Here is a 23601-nt window from a genome sequence, read left to right on the forward strand (position 1 = left end):
ACTCTCAACCACTGCGCCACCAGGGAAGCCCTGTTGCTTATTTAAAATCAGCATAAACTGGTCTAGCAATTGGTTTGTCATGAACTTTTGTTGTAAGTGAATCATTAAATATATTTTACTAAAATTTTATTTTCTGGCAACCAAAGAGCATTTGATCATTAGTAATATAATGGCTTAAAAGCCTTCTAACTTGCAAAACGTTACCAAGGTAAGAAATTTCCACCAGTGTTTCATATTAAATAATTAGCTTAGACAAGCATTTGTTATGCTTGCTATAGGAACAGGTATATTGAGCAATTAATTCTCTCAACTTCCAGTTAATTTTGGGTCCTGGATTATCTAGACTAGGTGATTGCTTTATGCAGATAATCCAGATTTTTGCCATAAATTTCCTTCACACTGTGTTAAGTAAATATATCTTTGTAATTATCTCAGTTGCATACATGAGAGTTGTTTATATGCAACTTTTTATATTATGCTCTGGCCACATGAATGTAGGTGTCTTATCCAAACAGACTAATTGTTCACAAACATAAGACTTTTATGTAGAGTATTAGTTTGTTGGTTGTTCAGAGTGATTTAGTATTTTGTCTAGGAATGTTTTTGTTTTAATTTAAAGGCTGAAAAGGAATATACACTACTGTCTATTTACTATTCTTGAATGAGACCAATTTGAAATGAAGTTAAGTACATTTTAACTTATTTTATTTATTTTTTAATAGGACAGTTATATTCATAAACAATTTGTTGTATACTAAGACTGTGCAAAACATGTTTTATGTCCTTGTATCCCCTGTACAAATGGCAGTAACGTCTCCCACATCATTTTGACAACCCCAAAATGTCCTTTTTTGGTGATAACACACCAAATGAAAGCCATTAGTCTAGGATTTTGTTTCTAATGTGCTCCCAAAGCTGTTGTTCATGTTAAAAGGAAACCAGTAGTGTTAATCTTAACTTTTTAAAATGTAGTATCTTAAATCAGGAAGGGTGCTGCTCTGTGATATCGTCCACTTGAATTCCCAACTCTGGCTTAATGGGAATTAATAACACATTTTAATGATGCTTTTGACAGGAACTGTTAAGGCTGTGGAAGCATGAGTGTAAACGTGTTATAGCCGATCGTTTCACAGTGTCTGATGATGTGACCTGGTTTGATATGACTTTAGTAAACTTGGTGGAGGAGGAGTTTGGTGAAGAGAAAAAACTCTTGGTGAATTGTGGAATTGACACTTATTTTGTGGATTTCTTGAGGGATGCACCTGAAGCTACAGGTAAACTATTGAAGCAGAATTTGAAATTCCCCAAAGGGATATCTGAAGACAGAAGTTCAGTTCAGGGATGTTGAATTTCTGTTTAGTAAACTTTACTGAGACAAGCCTGGGACATATTAGGTGCTCAGTAAATACAGAATGAGTAGATAAATGTGTACTCATGGAGTTCAAAAATTAATCATTTTAATGCATATCAGTCTTGGATATTAAGGTAGATTTGGGAGGCATACTATGGCAGAAGACAGTGCTAAAGGCTTACAGCTGTCACATAGGGGTAGATTTAAGGAAGAGATCTCCCACACATTACCTGGGCAAGTCTCTGAACTTTCTCGAACATCATTCTCCTCATTTATAAAAATGGAAATATTAATATATGAGTCATGGGGCACTGTGGGGAATAAGTGAAATGTTATCTGTGGATGGCTTGGGCAGTCCGTGGCTTCTACTCACTGCCAGATGAAACAAAGCAAAACTATGATAGTTATTACTCGAGTATTCCAGATGCTGAAAATAAAAAGAAAAACCTCACATCCTCTGAGAGGGCTGTTGAATACAATTAGAAAGAGGTGGGTGATGTTGAGGGAAGATTTTGTGGTTATGGTTCCATAAAAAATTGAGATATATTACTTATGAAAAGAGGTAGGGCTCTAATTATTTTTTTCCTTCAGAAATAACTGAGCTTAAGTAGAATATTTTTCTTTCATTTAGAAACCTCTTCTAATACTGAGGAGGAATTTTAAGTTAACTTTCATATTCAAAGAGGCATGTTTAAACACATGCTATTTATATCTTCTAAATGATTGAAAATGACCAGGCAGCCTCTTACTAGATTAGATAAGGATGTATGTGATCTGTTAAGTTTCTGAGTGACAATTGCAAAGGGAGGTTTATTGCTGGCTATGCAGTTGGACTGATCCTTCCACAAAAAGAAGCTGATACAGTTTATTTTCAATCAGGCCACACACGTCCAAAAATCATGTAAAGGTAAGAGCATTTACAAGGTAATTAGAATTTATGTATTTTATTTCCTCTAATTCAGAAGGGTAAGTAACTAGATTAACGTTTTCAAGGAGCAAAGCGCAACTGCAGCATTGTGGGGCAGGGGCTGGAGGTGGGGAGTTTGGTTGGGGGCGGGGTGAATGAGTCTAGAGGGAAGCACAGAACCTTTCAGTGACTTCAAAGCACTTTGTCAAAGCTTGAAATGAACATTTATGAAATAAGGAAGTGACTATTGAAATTCAATTAGTGGGAGCTTTGCAAATGGACCAATCCTAATAATTATGTTAAATCAATTTCCTTGCTTTGTCATAAAAAGGTTAAAATACTTTATATTAGGACAGGGTCAATTGAAAGTAATTATGTACTATTAGATTGGGAAGATCCACTCACTCTTCTAGTACGCAGTGAATTTCTAGGTTGTTACTGTATCAGTATATTCAACTAATGTTAACTGATAGTGAATTTACCTGTGCCCAATTTAGCTTTTTCTTTGGCATTATGCTTTATAGTCAAAGTTGGAAAAGTACTAAACTGGTATGTTATGTGTTTCTAATTTTAAAAAAGTTTAGTGATTTTAATACTTTTCCCAGTGAGATAACTCAATGTTTATTTATTTAGGGAATCATTGTTTCTATTTTCTCTCTACCCTTCACTTCCATTCCCCCAAATTCACTTCTATTCTCACCACTAACTTAAAATTTCTGACTCAGAAAATTTTCCTAAGCAAATGCAGTGACCTTTTTCTTTTTATTCTTATTAAAAATAATTTAATTTTTGATTTCTCTTGTTGATTTTGACATTAAATCCCTACTTTTTCAATCTTCATTAGCGAATATCTCTGGGAAGATCCTTGAAATGCCAACGGTCTATTATGGATTCAAATTAAATTCAATGTATATGAAATTATTTGAAGTTGACCTTTTCAATACATTTAAGAATTAAGACTGCATATGATCACAAACATCCTAATGCTTTTACTACTGTGTGCTTTCCTTTCTTTTCTAAAAATACATACTCTGACATTTGGATAAAAATCAGTATTATTCAGTGCTAAATTGTAGAGCTATGAGTGTATTAATTTAGGTTGAAGGAAGTGGTAAAGTCCAGTGATTTGAAGAAACTTAATTGATTTTTCTTCCCCAATTCCAGGTGAAACATCTGAGGAGGCTGATACTGAGATGCCCAAAATTTATGAGCCAGTTGAATCTTTTGATCAGCTGAAGGATCGTTTGAATATGTTCCTGCAGCTCTATAACGAGAGCATCCGTGGCGCTGGCATGGATTTGGTGTTCTTTGCAGATGCGATGGTCCACTTAGTCAAGGTCAGTGGCCACGCCCGGTAGCACCCCGCAAAATGACAGACACTTGTCTTTACTCCAGAATTTTTTCCCTCCTCTTTCATTTTCTTCTTCTAGGAGAAAATTCAGTTTAAAAATAAATCCAATGCTATATTCCAATTTAATTTCTGACCTGGATGCAACATGTCACACCTATAGGTTTAAAATCAGGGCAGGTGTACTTCAAATGTGTGATATGATAATTTTATTCACTGTTGCTATACTGCTTCCAGCTCAGTGTTTTCACTACATAGAATGAATGTGGTTGACATCTGAGTTCAAAGCACAGGCACAAAGTCTGCTTATATTTTGCATAATGCAAAGGATAACTATAAAAAATAGTACATTAGTTTTGAGGACATTATGCTAAGTGAATTAAACCATTCACAAAACCACAAATACTGTATGATTCCACTTATATGAGGTCCCTAGAGTAGTCAATTCATAGAGACAGAAAGAATGGTGGTTGCTGGGGGCTGAGGGGAGGTGAATGAGGAACGTTTAATGGTACAGTTTTATTTTTGCAAGATGAAGAGTCCTGGAGATGGATGGTGGTGATGGCTGCACAGCAGTATGGATGTACTTAATGCCACTGGACTATAGTCTTAAAAATGGTTAAGATGGTAAACTTTATGTTGTGTGTATTTTACCACAATTAGAAATAGTAATTAAAAATAGTGCATAAACAGTTGATTTTGAGTTGGGATGAAAATTCTGTTACAGTGAAATCCACCAGGAAAGTACAGTTGCCTTTCTACTTTGTCATATGAGTCATTACAATTTCCAATCACAGTAATGATTGACCCTCAAAGGTTATAAGTAAAATATATTATTTACTTGATAACTTACATGATCTAATTTATTGATGGTGGGAGATAATGCCATTTAAAATTCGTCGTTGATATTCTCACTTTATTGATGTCAATTATTTTTTCAGACTACATCCTTTTAATTAGAACGAAGACAATTTGAGGCTGTCTCCCATTACTTAGGCTTAACCATGAGGAACAACCTCACAAGTTGTCACCTCTAATAATTACAAAATCTTAGAACTGGAGAGGGCTTTAGAGGTTACTTAGTCAACTCTCCCTCTGAAAATTGAGGAGGCCAGACTAAGTCCGGGAGAAGGAGGAAAACAGAGAGTGTGTTCTGAGGTTGGATGTCCCCAGCATGAGGACACTTAGCTTGGAAACTGAATTCTCAGAATCCGAGATATCTACTGAATTATGAGCGCAAATGTTCTTCCAAAGCCAAATATAAATAACATTTTGAAATTAGCTCCTAATTTATAGTTGACTAAAAGTCAAAAGGAAGGATGGAGATACTATCATATTTAATGATTAAAAGGAAGAAGACAAAAAGAATAACATTTTCTAAATAAATAATATCAAAGGCAACTTCATGACTAAGTGTCCATGGAGACAAAATCTGATTGGCTTGGGATTCCATAACAGCTTAAATTGAAATGAGGTTATTTATGTTAGTCTTGTGCTTGAGGATGTTCGTTAGAAATGTTTTTTTTTCTGGGTTTTGCAGCACAGATGATGCATTTCTTCACTTTGGGTATGACATTAAAGGCATGTGTGCCTCAGTACAGGTCCTTGACTGTGTTTTCCCTCACTCTCAGCCTCTAGTGTGCCTGCTCTGGGATTGGCCAAAGAATCCATGATTGGAGTTTCTGAGCTAAAATGCTACATTCCTCACTGTATTCTAGGCCAACCCTCTCTTCTATACTCTTGCTTTCTGTGTACAGTTACATCCAAACTCTGTCATGTGGGTGTGAGCCTTGAAATATGTGACCTAGTTATAAGACATGATAGAAACCAAGAGACAGGATTGAAGATGAAAACCACAGCAAAACAGGATGTGATCTGAATCCAAGTGTGTTTCTTAGTTCCTTTCTTAATCAAAATAACAATTTTCTTTTAAAACCAAGAATATCTCTGTGATATCTCTTTTGCCTCTTTGGTTAAAGTTCAAATCATGGTGTGTATTGTTTTTCATGATCTAGTCCTTGCCTAACACTCTACCCCTTGTGCGTGGTGCTCTGCTTAGGGTGTAATCCAGAAAAATCAACTGCTTGTGCTTAAACACATCCTGATTCCAGAGCACCTCATCAGTGCTGCTTCCCAGCATGTGTTGTGTTGTGTAGAATTTATCTGTTTGTATTTGTCTTTTCTGCCAGGCTGTAAGCTCTGTGAGGGCAGGCACCCACTTTATTCCCCTTCATATTCACAGGATGGAGTATTGCTGAGACAGGAACACTTGTGATACTTGATAAATAGGTTTAGAATTTAACCAAGTCCCCAATATGGCCCTAAACAACGCTTTGCACCTTATTTCCTGATATTTCCATACCTGGTACTGAAGTTCCCATCCCTATGAGGACACCTCAGTCCTTTTGCTGATTCTGAGACTTTGTGCATCCCATTCCCTCTTCTTAAAATTTAGCTCACTTCCTCCCAGTGTGCCATTTTCTTTGCATCATAAACTTCTAGTTATCGTTCAAGATCTAGATCAAATTCCAGCTCCACACCTAAGACTCGCCTTCACAAGCAGTGTTGTTTCCTTTGCATTCTTTCCAGTTGCCATCATTCCTATCCACCCCAGCATTCACCATGGGGCATTATTGCATGTTTCTATTGATAGGTCTCTCAGGATGTGAGCACCTGTAAGGCAGGATGGGCATTATTAAGTTTTAAAATATTTGCTAAAGAAATTAAAAAATGAGTATCCGTATGTTACAATCTATAGATAATAGGACGGGATTGTCCCATTTGAAGTTCTCACTTGACTGTGTTTTCTCTTATAGTTTCTGTTTTTAACTAGATTATGAGTTTTTTGAGTCTGCTTTTAAAGTCTTCTATTTGTTTATATATGATCATTTGTCAAATATGTTTTAAGGGCTTCTCATGTGCTAGAAACTGGGAATGGAAAACTTTAGTTTAACACCTAAGCCCAGTTGCAGGAAAAGGTGTTGGGATGAAAGTTCCTTGTACTTGATTAACAACAATTATTTAAAACCCTAATATATTCACCAGCATCAACTAAAGGAAATGATTTATGAAAAAAGTTATATATTTTGAAAAAGTTAACCAAGAAACAACACAGACGATTCTAGGATGGCCTGCAGTAGCTTCTTACCTGTCTTATCTATCTATGCCTCTTGAAGTAACACCAGGGAAAGAGTAGGAATAGACACTGGCAAACTCCTAAGAATTCTTGCCAGTACCACTCCTCCCCTGCCTATAGCAACTTAGGAGAGCATCACATGGAGAGGATGAGTAGGAGGCTGGAAGAGCAGAGCATATCACTTACTAATCTTACCGGGACTGGTGGACCAGGTTCTTAGGTCCACAACAAAAAAATGGTCTCCATTTCCAAGGGCTCACACTAAATTGGGGGATATAATCCAAAAGCAGTGGTAGTCCCAATAGGAATAGGGTATAGCCCCTGCCAGTGGAGGGAATCCTGAAAAAGGATGTTTAACAAAACCTTGTCAGAATGCAGAGCCGAGGTTGTGCCAGAAGGCTTCTGCCAGCACCAGAGAAGTGATCCTTTCTCAGCCCCCAGATAGCTTTCTATCATTAGTTTAGAGAAAAGCTGGCATTACAGCAAAACTGCAGGCTCAAACTGCAGTTAGGAGGGAAAGACAGTCATCACATAAGGTGAAAAATGCATCCAAGAGAATTCTACAGCGAATTCCCTTTAGGTGGGGTTGGAGACCTGATGGTGAAAGTAGTTTATCAAATACAAATAAAGCCAAAGAATCATGGACTTTTACCACAAATATGACCTGGAATGGTCTGGGGCTACTGACTGGCATAGAGTGGACTTCTGGTCTACCCATAATCACTTAGTAGATACCTTAGGTATCACTATCTTTGCCAAATAATAAGAAGAGTGTTTATGCTTATTTTCTTCTTTTTAAATTCCATCATCTATGCCATATTTTGGAAATTTTCTTGCCTTCTATTTAAACTATGTTAGTTTTCAAATGTGGAGGATACTCTAATTAACCTTGTGTTCTGTGTTCCAAGGATACACATTGTTTTGAAATTTCTCCTCTTTTTCCTATCCTACTGAAGTAGATTGGCAAACTAAAAGGAAACCTCAAAGTCCCCTTTATTTCTCTCCTTGAAAACCCAGAGCAAGCCACAGTCTGGGCTGTCTGATGACTTTTCTCTACTGGTCTCCTCCTATCCTAGTTTCCTAAAGGCACACGCCCCGCTCCCCACCCTGTCCAATACTTCTTAAACACTGTCATATTTCAGAAATGCCTTCATTAGTCCAACCAGTATATCTTTCTATTCTGATCCTAAGACATGTACAGCTTCTAAAATGCTTATACAGGCATACCGTATTTTCTTGCCCTTTGCTTTAATGCACTTAGCAAATATGCAATTTTTTACAAATTGAACGTTTGTGGCTACCCTGTGTCAAGCGAGTCTATTGGTGCCATTTTTCCAACTTTTGCTCACTTCGTTTCGCTGTGTCATGTTTTAGTAATTCTCACAATACTTCAAACCCTCTACTAGCAAAAAGATTATCACTCACTGAAGGCTCAGATGATGGGTAGCATTTTTTAGCAATAAAGTATTTTTCAATTAAGGTATGTACATTGTTTTTTTAGACATAATGCTATGGCAAAATTAATAGATAGTGTAAACATAACTTTATGTGTACTGGGAAACCAAAAACTTGCTTTAGTGCAATATTTGTTTTATTATGGTGGTATGGAACTGAACCTGCAATATCTCCTAGGTATGCCTGTGTTGAATAAATAGGAAAAAAGTGGAATATTTGCACATTAAATGATACATGCTTTTTCTGTTTCATATTCTAGATCTCACGTGTCATTCGTACTCCCCGGGGAAATGCCCTCTTGGTCGGGGTGGGTGGATCGGGAAAGCAGAGCCTGACCAGGTTGGCTTCATTCATCGCTGGCTACACTTCCTTCCAGATCACTCTGACAAGGTAACACACTTTCGCTTTAATTAACCTGAAATGGATTTTGATAAATGGTTCTCAGAAGCCACTTGGGGTTAAGAATGCGTTTGTCTTATACATAAGGGAATCATAATCGTTTTTCTTCTTGAATATTGACTTATTATCCTCCCTTTTCAACCTCTGTCATAGACCATGAACATTTCACATGAGTGATTTACTTTTGAAACACTTTAGCCTCTCATTTCAGTGAACAGATGCCTCTCTGTTTTCATGTTATGCTTGATTTGAGTATCGTGTATATTCCTTTTAGTGCATTTCAAAAGAAATTTGTCCCTACTAAATGTTAATTCAGGTTTCAAGAATGTTATTAAACTGGAAAAACAGATGAAAAGTTTATGCTGATTTACTCATTCATACATTTAAAAATATTCATTGAACACCGACTGTGTGTCAGGCACTGGCTCAGTGCTGAGATCCACGGTAAGCAAGATAAACCTGGCCTGTGTCATCATGGAATTTACAGCAATTCAATGGGGACAGTTGAGCAACTCACTCAATAAGATGTGATACGTTAGGTGCTCTCTCTGATAAGGAAATAAATGCAGACCAGACCAGAGTCTGTTGAAACATGAGGGAAGGACTCCTAATCTTGTCTAAGGGATGGTCAGAAAAGGCTTCCTGGAGAAAGAGATGTTTCAGCTGAGACATGAATATGAGTGAGAATTATCTCAGAGAAGAGAAACAGTAAAGACTGTTCCAGGCAAAAGGATCAGCACATGTGAAGTTACATTTGAGTGCCTGGAAGCAGTTAAATATGGCTGGTATATAGCATAAGGTGGGAAGTGGGAAAGGAAGAGAAATGGAGGTCTTTGAAGGTATCATAAGGAATTTGGACTTCATCCTAGAGCAGTGGGAAACCATTAATGTGTCACCCCTTGGGGAGGCATGTCACATCTGCATGTGGAGAAGGTGGAAGAAGGAGCTAAGCTGGAAGGGTTATAAGCCTGTCTCAGGGATCTCAGCAACAGATGGTGGTGTCCCGAGGGGTGGAAGTGAAAGAGGAGAAAAGAGGGAAGATTCAAGATATCCTTAGGAAGCTGGAGCTTTTGGACTTGGTACATCCTGGTTCTGGCTTGGGAAACTGGATAGTTGGTGCTGCTACTCATCAGGGTAGGGAATCCCAGAAGAGTTGTCCTCGGACATGTGTGTGCAGTGCGGGGAGAATTAGGACGTGGAAAAGGAACATGTAGAGAGGCTAAACAGAACTTCAGGATCAACCGAGATAAGGCGAGAAGCAAGAGGCCAGTTTGGGAAGTTTATTTGGGCTGAATATTATTAGAAGTTAATTTCTAGGTGTGAGAGTCCTGCCTGTCGGGCATTGACGAAGCATTGGCTTGGAGCTGTAGGCAAAACATGCTAACTGATCTATCTCACTGATGGAGGGCCATAGCCACCTGCTGGGATAAAGGTTGGAAATGATTAAACATTGGGTTTGGAGATCCGAATACTCAAGTTGTTACACCTTTTATTTGGTCTAAATTACTGGATTCTGCTTGGAGAATCAATCTAAAACGTTGGGCTTCCCTGGTGGCGCAGTGTTTGAGAGTCCACCTGCCGATGCAGGGGACACGGGTTCGTGCCCCGGTCTGGGAAGATCCTACATGCCGCGGAGCGGCTGGGCCCATGAGCCATGGCCGCCGAGCCTGCACGTCCGGAGCCTGTGCTCTGCAACAGGAAAGGCCACAACAGTGAGAGGCCCGCGTACCGCAAAAAAAAAAAAAATCTAAAACGTTACTGTGTCTCTCAAGTACTGAAACAGAGAGAAATAATCTTAGTTGCCTTGTGTATAATTCTTCTAGTTTGTGGATAGAAGCAATGTTAGATAAAAGATAACCTGTACAGGAAGGGGATTGAACGCTGAGATTTTTGTTCCTAACATTTTGTATAAAACCTTATCGTTTTCAAAGCGCTTTTACACGCGCAAGCTAATTTGATCTTCAAAAGAACTTTGTGGCTTTGTGGGTTAGCAGGACATATCACAGCTGAGGTTCAGAGAGGCTATGATTTGCCTGAAGTCCCAGATAAACCTGGGAATTAACCACAAGATTTCTGGTTTCTGGTCTGCCGTGACTTTAACTATACCATGCTGCCTCAGAAAACATACCTTACGAGTCCTCTCTTTGTGATAAATTGGTTCCTCTGTGGGTCATATTGGGACTGCTCCAGTACTGATGAAAAGGAGGGTCAGGGCCTTCTCTGGATTCTCATAACCTTCCAGAGACGATCCTACTGCCTTAGCCTTTGCATAGCCGCATGACCAAGGCTCAGGAAGCAAGGGCCTCTCCTTTGGGAAGCACAGCCATTTGTTAGATGACTCAGGTCATATTATTTGAGGCAGGGCGGTCCTTGAGATCCAGGGGACTGGACTGAAAGTTTTCCCCATATCACAAGAAGCTGGGGAGAGCTATTTTCCTTTGTCCTCTCTCTCCCTCCCCACCCTTCTTCCTTCCTTCCTTCCTTCATTCCTCCTTCCCTCCCTTTCTCTCTTTATTCTTTCTCTCTCTCTTTCACGGGACTGTGTCTTTGAATATTTTTTCTGGTATCTCAGATCTCACTTTTCTAGCAGTCTTCTTGAAATATTGATGCATGGTAGTGGTATTTCTGGTTCTAGGGTTTAGGTTTTAAACGTTAAAAAAGCAGAGTATAGAAGTTGAATATTTGGTAGCTTTTTAAAAATCAGAAGGCCATTTGCTCTTGTGCTCTGAACTCTGAGTTTATTTAATGACACAAAATTCAAATAATAATTTAGTGAGTCTGAGTCTCCAGGACTGGAATATTTTAATTTTTACTTTTGGTAGTAATGGGCTACTCTATATTGTCTAACATTTCGTGATTGCAAGTTGACTTCCACTAAGTGATTGCTTTGGATGTGAGAGATTTAGAGTGGGATATTTAATGTTTCCAACGATTCTACTATAGTGCACTGATTGCTCAGAAAACTCTTTCATGTGACGTCCAAAGATGCAATGAAAATAGTTGTGTTGGGAATGAGGAGGGTGCAGTTTACGGTGGGGCATTGCCCTCACCCCGTATAATGAAGGCTTGAAATGCTTTACTTTAGATTAGTTCAATTTATGAGGTATCTTCTAAAATATCAATTGCAGATGGGTGCTTAGTAAATATTAGAATTTGACATTTCCCTTACTTTTTTTTTTGCCGTACGCGGGCCTCTCACTGTTGTGTCCTCTCCCGTTGCGGAGCACAGGCTCCGGACGCGCAGGCTCAGCGGCCATGGCTCACGGGCCAATCCGCTCCGCGGCATGTGGGATCTTCCCGGACCGGGGCACGAACCCGTGTCCCCTGCATCGGCAGGCGGACTGTCAACCACTGTGCCACCAGGAAAATGAAACATGTATATACATTCTGATGGCATTATGGTGTGGTTAAAAATTATACTTTTGCTTCAGGTTGATTTTTCACTCTAGATGTTTTTTGTGTGTAAAAATATAATGTTTTATAAAATGTGGAGTCTTAAAAATTATTTTAATTTCTGCAAGTAAATATAATGAACAAGTAACATTTACATATAATAAAATACCTGTCTGATGGCACAATATCAGCATTTTTTGTTAACCAAATGGCATAAAGCATTGTTATAAGGGTCTTTCCTTCCCATTAACATATTTTAGCCGATGACACGATGACAATATTTCTTTAGGTCCTACAACACATCAAATCTGATGGAAGACCTGAAGATTTTGTATAGAACAGCTGGTCAGCAAGGCAAAGGAATCACTTTTATTTTCACGGACAATGAGATTAAAGATGAGTCGTTTTTGGAATATATGAATAATGTCTTATCATCGGGTGAGGTAGGAGCTCATTTATTCTTGATGTGTTTTGCCTCTTCAGATTCCCTCCAGTGTTAGAGCTCTGTGTATTTCCTTCCGTTAAAGTACTGAATAAGTGCTATTATTGGGATTAGGTGGTCGGTAGGAAGAATGGGTTTTTCTGTTGGGTTTTCGAAGAATAAAAGTCCCAATCAAAACGTGGAGCTATGCATTGAAAACGTTACTGAAAGCTCCAAGTGAGAAATGGAAAAACGGAAGAAGAAGGTTGTAAGGAAAGCTGGTTGGATTTTTGATATGTCCATTTACCCCCTTAACGGGCTATGACTTTCCAGTCAGTAATAGAATCGTCTGTGTATTTTAAAACACGGTTTAAAATTCTGTCTAATCTTCCATCCTATGGAACATTAATGCTTCTCTTATTCTATACATGAAAGGTGAGTTTAAGGACACAAATGAAGGAAAGAGATTATACATATTGAGCTGTATATTTTGATCTCTTTTCATATGCCTGTATTGAATTTGAACGTCTGCACTTTTCTCAAAGGTCTCCAACCTATTTGCCTGCGAAGAAATTGATGAAATTAATAGTGATCTCATATCAGTCATGAAAATAGAGTGCCCCAGGCGCCCTCCTACGAATGAGAACCTGTATGATTACTTCATGAGCCGGGTCCGACAGAACCTTCACATTGTGCTCTGCTTTTCGCCAGTGGGGGAGAGATTTCGAAATCGCGCTTTGAAGTTTCCTGCCCTTATTTCAGGATGCACTATTGACTGGTTCAGCCGATGGCCTAAGGATGCCTTAGTTGCTGGTTAGTGTGGTGGAAATTTTTATATCAGAGTTTCTGGTTTACTCTGTGTGTGTGTGTGTGTGTGTGTGTGTGTGTGTGTGTGTGTGTGTGTGTATTTATATTCTGTGCTCTTTGCTGTCTCTCTACTGGATTGAGCCAAAAGTCACTTTGTCCAGGGTTTGAGGGTTTTTGCAAGACTGTGCTCTCTCTCCTTTGGCAGCATTTTTTTTCCTACAGCGTGATTATCAGCGAATGAGATCTTCAGTCTGTGCCTCCTTGGGTTAATTTACGGTGATTCTAGTGTTTTCATTGTGGTGGAAAGCTTTGTCTCAGTTGGTCCCCAGGCCGGTTCTAGGATGTCACAGGAGGACACTGAGGTTTTGATCTCATTTGTGTTCTTTTTTAAGTGGGTTGGCCAACCTCAGAGTAGTTTAAGCCAAGTATCTCTTGGACGTTTCCTTCTTGTGGCTGCAGTGCTGGAAATCCAAGAGGAAAATGTTGTCAGCCATCCTCTGATGGCTTCTGTGCCTGAAACAAGATGTTAAACAGAGACTTCTATGACTGGAGCCCTTGCTGCTTCTGCTTCTGTCTAATCTTCCATCCTGTGGAACATTAATGCTTCTCTTATTCTATACATGAAATTGAACACAAAAGTTGTATAGGAGATGTTAGAGATCATCCCTTAAGTTTATGGTTTTTTCAGCTTTTGGTGAGAAATTATCTGTGGCTGTTTTAAAGGATAGAGATAGTTAGGTCTCACCTCTGACCTATTGTAGCAGAACTTCAGAAGAACCCTGATTCAGGGCAGTAGTTTTCAAACTTCTTGTCTGATTATTGTGTTGTCATAATAATTAAGAGGAGTCTTGTTTTCCAGTAAAACACGACAGGTAGCCCTAATAGATAAAACAGCGAAGAGCAGAGGACAGGAAGGACTCTGAAGCCTCACCCTTTCACGGTGCTGCCAGCTGCTTCTTCCGCATCTGCCTCTCCAGCTATGTGTACTCAGTTGGAGAACGATTGATTAACCGTCTCCTGCCCTTTATAGATGGAGAACTGGGGACAGTGGAGCTGAAGTAATTATCAGAGGTGCAAGAAGCCAATAGCTATAGCCAGTGTGTGTATATATACACACACATATATAGTATATATATTCTCAGCACACTACTCTTGATAATAATGGTGTTTCTGATCTGTGGCTTTTAAACACAAAATATTTTAATATATTTGAAGTACAAATGTACAGTGTTGTCTCTTATAAGATTTGAGAAAACATCCATGATTTAAAATGTTAAGTCCTGTTAAAATTTGAATACAACTAAGGGTAAAACTTTAAAGTTCCTTGAAGTAGGATATAAATGCAGAGCACAAAACCACAGTAGTTAAGAGCTATTTTAAGTTTACTATGAACTGTGATAATTAGTACGCAAGTGGTTTGTAGAATATCACGTAAGGTATTATTATTAATAATAAAAATAATTTCAGGTGACAAACACTGTAATATACTATAATTAGGATGACTTAATTTAAATAACGGAGCCCTTCCTGGCAAGTCTTTATTTCAATTGTCCCTTCTATTGCAAGATAAAAGGTTGTTCCTTTGTTGATTTCTCACAAATCTTCCCCATTGTTTTAAATCTCATTGCATCAACCCAAGCCAAGGTTACATAGAGGGCAGGGTAACTTTCATTTCTGTGTCAGCAGTTCCTAGCAAGTGTCCTGACTTTCATGCATGCATCTATTTTTTCGTGTATTCAGAACATAATTATTGAGCTTCATACGCCATTTATGGAGCCAGGCTTATTGGAGGGCAAGGCAGACTCATTTCTTTGCCCCAGATCCTCTTCCCTGGCAAGCTCATCCACAGGCTCCTGTGTAATATGCCCCATCAGTTTTTATCTCTGGTCTCGTCTGTCCTCTGGCTTGAAATCTGTGCACTCAACTGCCTGCTTGATACGTTCTTGTAGATGTTCCATAGGCTCCTTAAACTCAAAGTGTCTAAAACTGAACTGGTTCAGCTCTGGTCACTCTCTCCCAGGAAGTCCCACGATTGTCCATGAAACTTGGCAACAGAAAACTCTTTGTCTTTAACACCTTTCTTTTCTTCAACTCTCAAGTCTGCTCCATCACTAAGTCATGCCAATTTTGTCTCCTAAATATTGGTGGGATCTACTCAACTCTTTCCCTTTCACTGGCATCCTAGGCCAAGCTATCATTGTAACTCACCTGGAAAACTTAAAGAGCTTTCTAATGATCCCTCCTCCTCTTTCACCTGTCTCTCATCCATCTCACGATGCCGACAGAACAGTGAGAAAAACATAAACCCAGTCACGTTGCTTTCTATTTAAAACCTTCCCCCGCTCTTAGAAAAAAGCAGTCTCTAGCTTGGCCTTCAAGGCTGGGAAAAGCTGACCCCACCTACCTCCTCAGCCTTACCTGAGGTCACTTTTTCCTCCTGATCTGTTCTCCTTGATTCTTGAATATGGCCTTTTTTTTCACATGCAGTGCCCTCCTCCCTCTGTCTGGATACTCCTGGCTCAGCTAAATGTCACTTCCTCAGGGAAAACTTCCCCTGTTCCCACCCCCTCCCAACACCCCCAAAGCCAGTTCCACTGTTACATATTTCACAGCACTCTGTGCTTTTGCTTCCTGGGACTAACCACAGTTTGCAATTTAAGTACTTAGTTGTATGATTTGATTAATGCTTATCTGTCCTGCTAAACTAAAACTCCATGGGCTCAAGGACTACATATCTTTGTTCACAATTTCAGCAGCCACCAGTATTCAACACCTGCAGTGTTCAGCCAATGGATCAGACTGTCAAAATTCATCATCCTTCAATAATATGGCCCTAACTTACTTGCAGTCTTCTCTAATCCAACACGAACATTCTCTTGGTTTTTTTCAGATATACATCTTTTGTTTGATTTCTGAGCATCCTTTAATCATCTTTATTCTTCCACACATAGTCCCCCTTTATCAAGAATCTTCTCTCTCATCTTTTTTATCTAAGTTCCAAAGCTTAATCAAGACCCATCAGATCCTTCACTCTTCCTTTGTTCGCTTAGGAATATTTTTTCCACATTTTCTTAAACCTCCTGTATCTTTAGCACTTAAACTTTATATAATGCACCTAGGCATTTCAATCTTTTCAAACCTTTTGATAACCAGTGAGTTTTTGTGACTATGCCTCCAATCTAGTCTAGTAAATATTTACAGCCAGTATACTACATGAATATATAGTACTGTGATAGTCACAGTAGTGGATAAAATAATTATAAGACATGAGACATACCTCCTTTCTTTTATAAATATAAAATCTTGTTGGGAAAACCAGCATCTACACTTAATACCAACCTGCCTTATGTTATTTTGAAAGAATACCATCTGTAGGTATTGGAAGTACTTCAATACATTTAGGGATTTAAGTGTTATATATTCTTTTTAGAAAATTAGCAGGAAGCTTTCTAGAAAAACCATTTACATTGCTTTTATGATCCTGATTCTGAATTAAATTATTATCTCCAGTCACATTAATGAGAAAATATATCATTTTTAGCATATTTTATTTATATTATAATAAATATTTTCTATAAAAGTATTAAATTATTGTGTATTTTTCTAATTTATTTATTCCTTAAGATATACTTTATTTTAATTTTTTAAGCCACTTTATTGAGGTATGGATGACATAAAAAGATCTGTGCGTATTTAATATATACAACTTGACAAGTTTGGACATAAGTATACACCTGTGAAACTATAACCTATGCCATAAACGTATCCATTATTACCTCTAAAAGATTCCTCCTCACTTGAATGATGAAGATGATAATGATTGTTTTGTGATAAGAGCACTTAACATAAGATATACCCTCTTAGCAAAATTTTTTGACTATACAATACAGTATGGGTAACTATAGGCACTATGGCATACAGAAGGTCTATAGGACCTATTCATATGTATAACTGAAACTTCGTATCTTTTGACCAATACCTCCCCATTTCCTCCTCCTAGCCCTTGGCAACCACCAGTCTACTCTCTGCTTCTATGATTTGATTATTATTAGATTCCTCATGTGAGTGACATCATGTATTATTTGTTCTTGTTGTCTGGCTTATATCACTTAGCATAATGCCCTCCAGGTTCATCCATGTTTTTGCAAATGGCAGAATTTCCTTCTTTTTTTAAAGGCTGAATAATATTCCATTGTATGTAAATACTGCATTTTCTTTATCCATTCATCCGTGGATGGACACTTGAGCTGTTTCCGTGTCTTGTTTATTGTGAATAATGCTGCAGTGAACATGGGAGTGCAGATATCTCTTCAGGATCTTGATTTCAATTTCTTTGGATATATACCCAGAAGTGGGATTGCTGGATCATATGACAGTTCTATTTTTGACTTTTTGAGAAACCTCTTACTGTTTTTCATAGTGGTTGTACCAATTTACATCTCCACCAGTAGTGTACAAGGGTTCTCATTTCTCTACATCCTGGCCAACACTTGTTATCTTTTTTTTCCCTGATAATAGACATCCTAACAGGTATGAGGTGATATCTCATTGTGGTTTTTTTTAAAATTTTTTATTGAAGTAGAGTTGATTTACAGTTGTGCTGGTTTCAGGTGTACAACAAAGTGATTCAGTTATATATATATATATATATATATATATTCTTTTTCAAATTCTTTTCCCATATAGGTTATTACAAAATATTGGGTATAGTTCCCTGTGCCATATAGTAGGTCCTTGTTGTTTATCTATTTTATATATAGCAGTGTGTATATGTTACTCCCAAATTCCTAATTTTTCCCTCCCCCCCCCTTCCCCCTTTGGTAACCATAAGTTTGTTTTCTATGTTTATGAGTCTGTTTCTGTTTTGTAAATAAGTTCATTTGTATCATTTTTATTTTAGATTCCACATATAAGTGATATCATATATTTGTCTTTCTCTGTCTGACTTACTTCACTTAGTATGATAATACCTAGGTCCATTCATGTTGCTGCAAATAGCATTATTTCATTCTTTTTTATGGCTGAGTAGTATTCCATTGTATATATTACCGCATCTTCTTTATCCATTCATCTGTCGATGGACATTTAGGTTGCTTCCATATCTTGGTTATTGTAAATATTGCTGCAGTGAACATTTAGGTGTATGTATCTTTTCAAATTATGGTTTTCTCTGGATATATGCCCAGGAGTGGGATTGCAGGATCATATGGTAGAGCTATTTTTAGTTTTTTAAGGAACCGCCATACTGTTCTCCATAGCGGCTGTACCAATTTACATTCCCACCAACAGTGTAAGAGGGTTTCCTTTTCTCCACACCCTCTCCAGCATTTATTATTTGTAGACTTTATTTTTATTATTTTTTTATATTATTTGTAGACTTTTTGATGATGGCTATTCTGACTGGTGTGAGGTGATACCTCATTGTAGTTTTGATTTGCATTTCTCTAATGACTAGTGATGTTGAGCATCTTTTCATACCTTTGGTCAACTGTATGTCTTCTTTGGAGAAATGTCTATTTAGAGCTTTTGCCCATTTTTCAATTGGGTTGTTTGTTTTTTTGATGTTGAACTGTATGAGCTCTTTATTTTGGAGATTAATCCCTTGTTGGTTGCATCATTTGCAAATATTTTGTCCCATTCTGTAGGCTGTCTTTTCATTTTGTTTATGGTTTCCTTCACTATGCAATAGCTTTTAAGTTTAATTATGTCCCATTTTTTTAGTTTATTTTTTATTTCCATTACTCTAGGAGACAGATCCAAAAAGATATTGCTGAGATTTATGTCAAAGAGTATCCTCTGTACTATGTTTTCCTCTAGGAGTTTCTCATTGTCGTTTTGATTTGCATTTCCCTGATGATTAGTGATGTTGAGCATCTTTTCATATACCCGTTGGTATTTATATTCATATATCTTCTTTGGAAAAATATCTGTTTAGTTCCTTTGCTCATTTTAATCAGGCTACGTGTTTTTTGCTATTGAGTTGTAGGAGTTCCATATATATATATATATATATATAAATATCTATAAAAATATAAATATCTATAAAATATATAAATATACAAAAATATATATATTTAACCCTTTATTAGGTTTGCAAATATTGTCTCCCATTGCATAAGTTGCCTGTTCATTTATTGATTGTTCCCTTTGGTGTACATAAGCTTTTTAGTTTGTAATCCCACTCGTCTATTTTTGCTTTTGTTGCCTGTGCCTTAGGTGTCACATCCAAAAAATCATTACCAATTCCAATGTTAAGAAGCTTTTCCTCTACATTTTCTTCTAAGACTTTTATGGTTCAGGTCTTACATTTAAGTGTTTAATCCATTTTGAGTGAGTTGATTTTTGTGTATGATGTAGGATAAGGGTCCAATTTCATTCTCTTGCATATGGATATCCAGTTTGCACCATTTACTGAAGAGGCTATCTTTTCACCATTGTGTATTCTTGGCACCCTTGTTGAAGATCATATGACTGTACATGTTTGGGTTTATTTCTGGGCTCTCTATTCTGTTCCATTGGTCTACATGTCTGTGTTTGTGCTAGTACCATGCTGTTTTAATTTTTGTAGGTTTGTTATATATTTTAAAATCAGGACGTGATTCTGATTTGTCCTTGCTCAAAATTGGGAGTCTTCTGTGGTTCCATATGAATTTTAGCATTTTTATTTTCTATTTCTGTATAAAATGCCTTTGGAATTTTGATAAGGATTGTATTAAATCTGTAAATTACTTTCGGTAGTATAGACATTTTAACAATATTAATTCTTCCAACCTGTGAACATATGATGTCTTTCTATATATTTATATCTACTGTAATTTTTTTTTTTTTTTTGCGGTACACGGGCCTCTCACTGCTGTGGCCTCTCCCGTTGCAGAGCACAGGCTCTGGACACGCAGGCTCAGCAGCCATGGCTCATGGGCCCAGCCGCTCCATGGCATGTGGGATCTTCCCAGACCAGGTCATGAACCCGTGTCCCCTACATCGGCAGGCGGACTCCCAACCACTGCGCCACTAGGGAAGCCCTGTAATTTTTTTATTAGTGTTTTATAGTTTTCAGTACAAGTCTTTCACACCATTGGTTGAGTTTATGTCTAAGTATTTTATTTTATTTTTTGATGCTCTTGTAAATGGTACTATTTTCTTAATTTTGGGTAGTTTATTCTTATTGTTTAGAGCATTTTTCTAATTTAAAGATACTCAGAAAAAGCCAAGTGTCCTCCTCTTTATCCCACACGTACCATAAATACTAGATTTTGTAGTAATTACATTGCTTCTGAAAAAAAGTGAGATTTATATATATATGAATTTAAATGGACTGAATCTCTAGATGAAACATTTAAAGAATTATACACTTTAGTTTATTTCATAAAATTCTTGTCCTTCCCACCATTTAGTAATCTCCGTTTTGGCAAATCTTTGTTTTTATCTTTATATGGAGTTGTTTTGAATTGCTTCTAAGTATCTGTATTATCTTTGTTCTGGTGATATTGTATTTCTTAATGAAACACTGTGATTCCAAAGTCACTACTAAATCAATTAAGTTCATTTAGATTTCTCCAAGGTAAAGATAATTAATAATGTTCTACTAGACTCTGTTTTAAATCAGCAGATTATTATTAAAATAGGCCATCCTTATTTATAACTAAAGTTTCAACAAAATCAATAGCATATATATGGCATATATTTCTTTTCAAAGAAGGCCATTTTAGTTATGTAAGGAAACTGGCCCTCTTTGAAAATTATTACTTGATTTATACTATACAAGATTTTGGCCTTAGGAGTTAGTCACCACTGCTTCTGCAACTGCTCACAACTAATGGTGTATCATAAAGACAAAAGAGGCAACTGTACACAATAACCACTCAGAAAGTAATACCAACCATGTAGTTCCCACTGTTTCCCAGAAAAACTAGCATATTTTGTTTATGAAGCACATTAATCAGAAGATATTTTTGAACTTCGGGCTTCAATGAAAAAATGTTTGTTAACAGTCTAAAAACTCTATATAGTTTTGTTGTATTTGAATTTCTAAATCAAGGTCCTGTAGGCATTGGAATTCATCATCTTGGGCTTTGACTTCCAATCCTCCTACCTACAGGCAAACTTCTCTAAGCTTCATTTTCCTTGTGTATAAAATATACATATCACTTAAGGATATCCTAAGGATTAATTAATAAAGTTTTGTGGTTTAGGATCTGCCAGGATTAGATATGCTTGCCTTCTGAATGTAGAAATTAAGAATCTGTTTGGCTGTAAGAGAAAACCAGAGCAGCAGTGGCATAAACAAGTAGTTTTTTTTGTTTTTTTTTTTTCGTTTTCCTCCTACCAAGAAAGGACACAGATGTGCAGCCTAGAACAGAGCCAGTGGGGACCTTACTCCTAGCTTGCTGTCATCCTTAGGGTGTGCCTCTTGTTCTTATAGGCACAAGAGGGCTGCTGCATCTCAAGGCTTTGTGTCTGTTGTTGTCTCATGAAGCTTTGCCTTTTATGTCAGGACAGGATTCTTCCCCAGGGACTTTTGTCTGCTTGTCTTTGGCCAGAACTGAGTCATTCCCAGCTACATGAGGGTTTGGAGAATCAAAAGACTTTTAGTTGGGCAGATTGTTACTCTGAGAAAAATCCAGATTCTTTTAGTAACAAAGAGAGGGTATGGCTACTGGATAGGCAACTAATGTGCCCTTCTCACTTTATTACTTCAGTTCTTTTAATCCAAATGAAGTGGGAATTTGAGGGCACCAAAATTTAGGGACTGAGGCCACTGTACTCCCTTCTATCCCACACATCCATCACCTTATTCTACATCAAGTGAAGTGAACAAACAATACCAGGATATAATCTATACCAACCTCAGACATCAGCCTAAAGTTGGGCCCCAAAACTGGCATTGCTGCCTTGGTGATTGGATATTGAAGATGACTAAAGGGTTTTCCATGGCCTTTTGTCTGAGTCTCAGCAGGCTTGGGTAACCCTAAGAGGAACTGGTCCTTTTTTTAACCTTTCCTGCATTAGAGATTGTGGGTATATGGAAAAATATACTTAGAATCCATTCCATTTTTTCTTCTTTGACTTTTTGGAGACATAAAAAGACAACTTGCTAAATAAAGAAAAAGTCACCATTATTGATACTCTCTGTTCGTGTAAGGATAAAAATCATTACATGGTAAATACAAGAAAGTTTTCAGAAAGTGGGGATGTCTCTGAGAATATCCCATAATGCCAGGTAAAGCACTTGGTATCATGCCTGGCACATAGTAAATATTGCTGCCGTTGTGGTTAAAACCTACAAACAATTTGTCATAGGCAAGAATAGTTTGTATGTTTCCAATAACCAGACTTAAACTTCCTAGAATTTAAATTGTTCTTTATAGTGGTTGCTTAACTCATGAAAAAATGACTTCTGAGTGTCTTAATTTATTGCCTTTCATTATCTACAGTAAACTGTATTTGTAACCAAGCTGATAAATTGTCTCTATTATTTACATAGGTGTAAATACTGCCCCACAATTACATCATTAAGAACTTTAATTACTAACAGTGAGAAGATACCATTTTTAAATTTCTCTGCTAGCTATCACCTGATAGGTTTGTTCACTCCATTCCTTCTCTTTCCCTCCTTCCTTATTGGCCATATTTATATTTGCAGCTCTTATGCACATTTTTCAATACTTTTAGCACTTTTAAAGGAAATCCGTAGGCCATTTTCTTCTACGATGAATAAAGATGGTTGTGATAATTTTTAACTGGGTTATGTATAACCCTTGTAAATTCCTTGGGATGGAGACCTAGTGGTGGGTGCTTAGCACACACTCTACATATATGTGATGATGGATTAGCTCTGACTTTATGGGCTATTCTTATAATAAGAAATGCTGTCTTAGAATTGGTCCCATGTTTAGCACTGTTGGGAAGATAAAGGTCTACAACAGAAGATTTTTACTCATACATTTTTAAAGGATACCATAAATTAGAATTGACAGATGGCCAGCTGCCACATTTAAGAATAAGATGGCCAAGGCATAAAAAAATTTAGTGATGAACATTCCACATGCCAAATGCAATCAGAGCCTGGGGGAATTAAGGTTATGGCAGGCTCTGAGTTAAAAAAAATAATAAATGGGGTTGTTAAATATGAATACCAGGTGGGCACTGATTTCTGAGTTATTTGTACCACTTTTGTCCTTATGTAAACCATAAAACAGTCTGGCTGCTGACCAGAACCTGCAGCTGTGTAGAAGAAACTTCTTTGTACATGTACCAGAAAACAAAAAATTATGATAGGCTTAAAGTCTGTTATAGTTTTGTACATGAAAGGGAAAATAAAATTGTTAATGTCGTAGGCCTGGGGCCAAAAATGCTGACATATATCTACCTAGCTGGGGCTATA

The 23601-nt window shown here is 37.4% G+C and overlaps 1 protein-coding gene across 1 annotated transcript in view; it reads left to right on the plus strand.

Moving 5' to 3' along the window:
- DNAH5 (dynein axonemal heavy chain 5) overlaps nucleotides 1–23601 on the plus strand; it is a 200419-nt gene that overhangs the window by 111088 nt on the left and 65730 nt on the right. The window contains exons 49-53 of the mRNA XM_024741734.1: nucleotides 1076–1274; nucleotides 3423–3595; nucleotides 8457–8587; nucleotides 12279–12432; nucleotides 12956–13223. Of these exons, the coding sequence (XP_024597502.1) occupies nucleotides 1076–1274; nucleotides 3423–3595; nucleotides 8457–8587; nucleotides 12279–12432; nucleotides 12956–13223 (925 nt within the window). The remainder of the gene's footprint in view (nucleotides 1–1075; nucleotides 1275–3422; nucleotides 3596–8456; nucleotides 8588–12278; nucleotides 12433–12955; nucleotides 13224–23601) is intronic.

The sequence above is a fragment of the Neophocaena asiaeorientalis genome, unplaced genomic scaffold (assembly GCF_003031525.2).
Source record: "Neophocaena asiaeorientalis asiaeorientalis breed wild unplaced genomic scaffold, Neophocaena_asiaeorientalis_V1.1 scaffold10, whole genome shotgun sequence".
Taxonomy (NCBI): Eukaryota; Metazoa; Chordata; class Mammalia; order Artiodactyla; family Phocoenidae; genus Neophocaena; species Neophocaena asiaeorientalis.